The sequence below is a fragment of the Babylonia areolata genome, chromosome 30 (genome assembly GCF_041734735.1).
Source record: "Babylonia areolata isolate BAREFJ2019XMU chromosome 30, ASM4173473v1, whole genome shotgun sequence".
Classification (NCBI taxonomy): domain Eukaryota; kingdom Metazoa; phylum Mollusca; class Gastropoda; order Neogastropoda; family Buccinidae; genus Babylonia; species Babylonia areolata.
The window spans coordinates 4,700,167-4,705,166 of record NC_134905.1 but is presented as its reverse complement, the minus strand read 5'-3'; the positions used below and the strand labels follow the sequence as shown (position 1 = coordinate 4,705,166).

The 5,000-nt window shown below is 42.7% G+C and overlaps 1 protein-coding gene across 1 annotated transcript in view; it reads right to left on the bottom strand.

Annotated features, from left to right (window-relative positions):
- Positions 1 to 5,000, bottom strand: part of LOC143275528 (serine/threonine-protein kinase PAK 3-like) — a 53,293-nt gene that overhangs the window by 43,483 nt on the left and 4,810 nt on the right. Inside the window, 1 exon segment of the mRNA XM_076579707.1 lies at positions 4,388 to 4,464. Coding sequence (XP_076435822.1) covers positions 4,388 to 4,464 — 77 coding nt within the window.

Sequence of the window (5,000 nt, the reverse complement as noted above, 5' to 3'; positions counted from 1 at the left end):
TCAGCCATGTCCAGCTATGACCATCTGAACAGCAGAGGAGGCAACTGCTGTCCAAACTATCTGGGCTAGAATTTGATAATAGTGGAGAATGCCTTGCCCAAGTTACATCCCCACTCACTCAGCCAAGAGGGTTTTAGGACAGTTGGCGTTGGAATGGTTCCCAAAGAGGGATATGTATATATAAAACTTTAAAATGATATCAAATAAATAAAGAAATGATATATCAAAACAGAAGAAAAAAAAAACCATACCAGTCCACATGTATACAACATTAAAATGAAATCAAACAAATAAAGAAATAAGTATACATATCAAAACAGGAAAGGAAAAAAAAAAAAAAGAAGAGACCACTCCGCATCCTTAAAAAAAACAAAAACAAGACAACACACCACTGTGTGAACGTCACCACAAAAATTAAAAAAAACAACAAAAGTGGCAGCCACAAAATACATATATATAACTCTCGGAGTCACTCCTCCCAAACAGCACACGCACACAACGCCAGTCCCCAAACAATAATGACACAAACACCAAGGCTGGCAGGAGCTGAGGAAATCAGCATTAAATGGCATGCGGAAGGTCAGAGGGTTGAGGGGGGTGGGGGTGGGGGGGTGGGGGGCAGGAGGGGGTGGGGAAAGAGAGAAGAGAAGTGGGGGGGGGGGGGGAAGGTGTGGAGAGGGGGTGGTGGGGGGCATGGGAGGGGGAGGGGGGGGTTGCTTGTATTGCTGCAGCAGCAGAAATAAAATGCAGACCTGGGGCGTGGCGGAAACACTCATGACGGTGATGGAACAGGCGCCCGAATGAAAGAAAAATAATATGTTGAACTTTACCTATTACTAAACAATGATGCAGACTTATTTTACAGACTAAAAGATGACACGGACTGGCCATGTCTGAAACTTTTTCTTTCATTTTTATGGAACATGTGCCTGAATGAAGGAAAGATAATGTATTTATATATTATTTATGATTAAAGATGACGCATATTTATTTATAGACCAGGAGATGACTGAGAAGTGGGTGTATCAGAAACACTTACAATGATGACAGAACAGGCGCCCGATTAAAGCAAAGATAATGTATATATATAATCATATACATATCTATGACTAAAGATGATGGACATGTGGTATACAATTATATATATATACTGGAAAATGACAGAGAACTGGGCATATAAGAAACACCTACATTGGAGACAGACCATGTGCTTGAGCAAAGGAAAGATAACAATGCGTATTTCTGTATGCAGACAATGAGATTACTAAAAACTGAGCACATCAGAAACAGTGAAGGTGGCAACGGAACAGGCACTTGAAAGAAGGAAAGATTACATTCTTAAGCAGACTAAAAGATGACTAAGCAGTGGGTGTGTCAAATATTTACGTTGATGAGGAAACAGGCTCTTGAAGGGCAGAAAATGGATACTTACAGACTGCCAGAACACTTTAATTGATTAAAAATGGGCTCAGATTTATCATGACTACAGGCACTTGAATTCAGAGACAATACATATATAAGAAGATTAATTACAAGAACATGCAGATTTTTTTTTTTAAAGCGTGGTTTGTTTGTTTTTTCATTTCAAGTATGTATTGCTTTGGTGGTGCTGAGACAGAGTCGGTTATACACTGGACTTCTAATCCTATGCCGCCAGTATTTTGTATTGTATGACTCTTTTTTGTCACAACACACCTCTCTGTGTGAAATTCAGCCTGCTCTCCGCAGGGAATACAAGTCGCTACACTGAAAGCACCACTTTTTCTCTCTCTCTCTCTCTCTCTGCAAGCAATTCTGTTTTCCTATCAAAGTGGACTTTTCGACAGAATTTTGCTACGGACATCCCCATTGTTGCCATAGGTTCTTTTACGTGCGTTAAGTGCATGCTACACATGGGACCTTGGTTTATCGTCTCATCCGAATGACTAGCGTCCAGACCAACACTCAAGGTCCAGTGGAAGGGGAGAAAATACTGGCGATTATGGGATTCGAACCAGTGCACTCAGATTCTCTCACTTCCTGGGCAGACAGACGTGTTACCTCAAGGCCAGCACTCCATGCCGGGTACACGGCCCTGTTTCAACATGGTATTTGGGTAAAGCGCTTTGTTCTGATTTGTCTCACTTCTCACCCCACGTATGACAGGTGCAAAAGCCGAATGGTTAAAGCGCTGGACTTTCAACCTGAGGGTCCTGGGTTCGAATCTCGGTGCACCTGGTGGGTAAAGGGTGGAGATTTTTCCGATCTCCCAGGTCAACATATGTGCAGACCTGCTAGTGCCTGAACCCCCTTCGTGTGTACGCGCACGCAGAAGATCAAATACGCACGTTAAAGATCCTGTAATCCATGTCAGCGTTCGGTGGGTTATGGAAACAAGAATATACCCAGCATGCACACCCCCGAAAACGGCGTATGGCTGCCTACATGTCGGGGTAAATAAATATAAAAAAACGGTCGTATACGTAAAATGTTACATGTCTGTCTGAGTGTGTACGTGTGTGCGTCTGAAATCTGATTGAATGACACAGGAAACGAATTATGAGCGCCCACTGGCAGCTGTCAGTCGCCTCTACCCAGGTAGGCAGCCTGTAGTGCAAATGTCCCCATGTATGTAAAGCGCTTAGAGCTTGGTCTCTGACCGAGGATATGCGCTATATAAGTATCCACATCAATCAATGAATGGTTGCCGATCATTGGCTGGGGAAGATTAAAACAGCAGAAGCAGAGGATTGGGCCCTGCTTGCCTACGCTGAGCCCTAGACAAAGAAGATATGAATTCATTGCCCCGACCGCCGTAAAAGGCTATCAGACCATCAACCTTTAACTCACTCAGTACGGCCAGTCCTCTCTTCTCCTCTACACAGACCCCTCGGATGTCCAGTGGGTGCCTGAATGACCCAATCTTTAGCTTCCGTTGTCAGAATTGTGGTATTCTTTATCAACATTCACCACTTCAGTATACGAGCCTTCCACTTGCAATATTTGGATGGTGGTAACTGGGGTGAAACGCTGTTAATGTCGTCTCTTTCGCCGTTCATATGGAGAGAGTTAACCTCTACGCTTTGGTTGCAAACGCTGTTCTTCCTTTGTGTGTAACAGGACAAGAACACTGCTTGCACTCGTTCAATTTTCATTTTTCAGATCAGACTTCAGTTGTTCTTCTTTCAAGTCAAGCCATTTGCTTTCAGAACACAAAAAGGAGGAGTAGGTAATGTCAGACCCCTGCCGGGGTCTGCACTAGTGGGACACAGTTTAGTATGTGTAATTAAACAAAGGTTTGTCCATAACAAAATTCTGTAGAAAAATCCACTTTGGTAGTTTCAGTTTCAGTTTCAGTTTCAGTAGCTCAAGGAGGCGTCACTGCGTTTGGACAAATCCATATACGCTACACCACATCTGCCAAGCAGATGCCTGACCAGCAGCATAACCCAACGTGCTTAGTCAGGCCTTGAGGAAAAAAAAAAAGTAAATAAATAATGGAAAAATACAAAAAAAAGAACTACTACTACTAATAATAATAATAATATGTATAAGGCGCAAAAATTTGATGAAGTCAACTATAAGCGTAAAAAAAAAAATTTTTTTCAACCAAGAAAACTCATGGCATGAGATAAACAAATACACTTGTAGACACAAACAAAGGGGGAAAAAGGAAGGGGGGAAAAAGATAAGCTGCACTGTAGTGACACACTCTCCCCGGGGAATGCAGCCAGTTTCATGCACACTCACACACATGCGCACAAATGCACACACACACAAATGCACACACACACAAATACACACACACACACACACACTCTCTCTCTCTCTCTCTCGCTTCTCCCATTCTCTCCAACTCCTGACTCCCACACGCGTACCCCGCCCAAAAGAAAAATAGTAAGGAGGGTATGCAAGCCCGCTTTTGTGATGGACCTTTTGTCGCTCGCAGATCAAGAAGTAGGTCATATCACGTCACAGGCAGCCCACCTCAATAACTGGCTTCTCTAAATTCACACTGCCTTTGTTTGGACAACTTTTCGGCTGAGCTTATAAATGGATCAATTTGAATACGTAATGGTAGAGATATGACAAAGAAATACACTCAAAATAAACACAGAAGACTAAAGCAAATAATGAGTATAATTATAAAACCAAACACATCCTGTAAACTTGCAAAAAAACAGTCACCGAAAATGTTCAAAATCCTTTCGTTAGAACAGCGATTTCCACAACAAAATTTTAGCCTTTCGGTGACCTGGAAAAACAGGAAATGGAGATGCGCATGCGCACGCGGTTCGCGCTAAAAAAACAAAACAAAACAGGAAACCTCCACAAAAATCAGACAAAGGCGGTGTCTGCACACCCTCCCTGATAATTCTTTTCAAAAACAATGAGCAACAAAACGCACCTTTCCCTGCCTTCTTGTGCCTTCTCTCCTCTGGCTCTGGGGGCAGAGGCTTGTATTCCTGCGACAGGCGTGAATCCCTGAAATCACAAGGCACACTTGTACACACCCACAGAGATCAGGTTGGGTTCAATAGACAATAGGTCATATGACCGGAAGAACATAAAATCAATAGGTCATTTTGAAAATCAATAGGTCAAATATCACCCGTCCCGGGCTTTTTCAAACTTTAATAATGCACAAATGAAAGGAAAATGTAATACACTGGCCATTCTGGTCATTCATTGACTAGAAAAAAAAAAGAAGTTAAGAATGTCATTGATTTCTGACAAGAAAATGCAATGTTCTGGTCTTCTGCGTTGGCTAGAAAACATATACGACTGGCTCATTTACTGCTGTCAGGCGATTATGCCTTGCGGGAAGATGACGCAAGGACAACCCTTGGTTTTGCAGCCTTCCATGCACCGAGGGCATCTTAATGCAAAAGTGGGAACGCCAATTCTTCTCGCCGAAGCTCGCGAAAGGCAGCGATAAAGATTCGTTTCGGATTTCGTTTCATCACGGATCCGTATTTTAATAAACCAGTTTATAGTCATTTCCTGTAGGAGCAGATGAC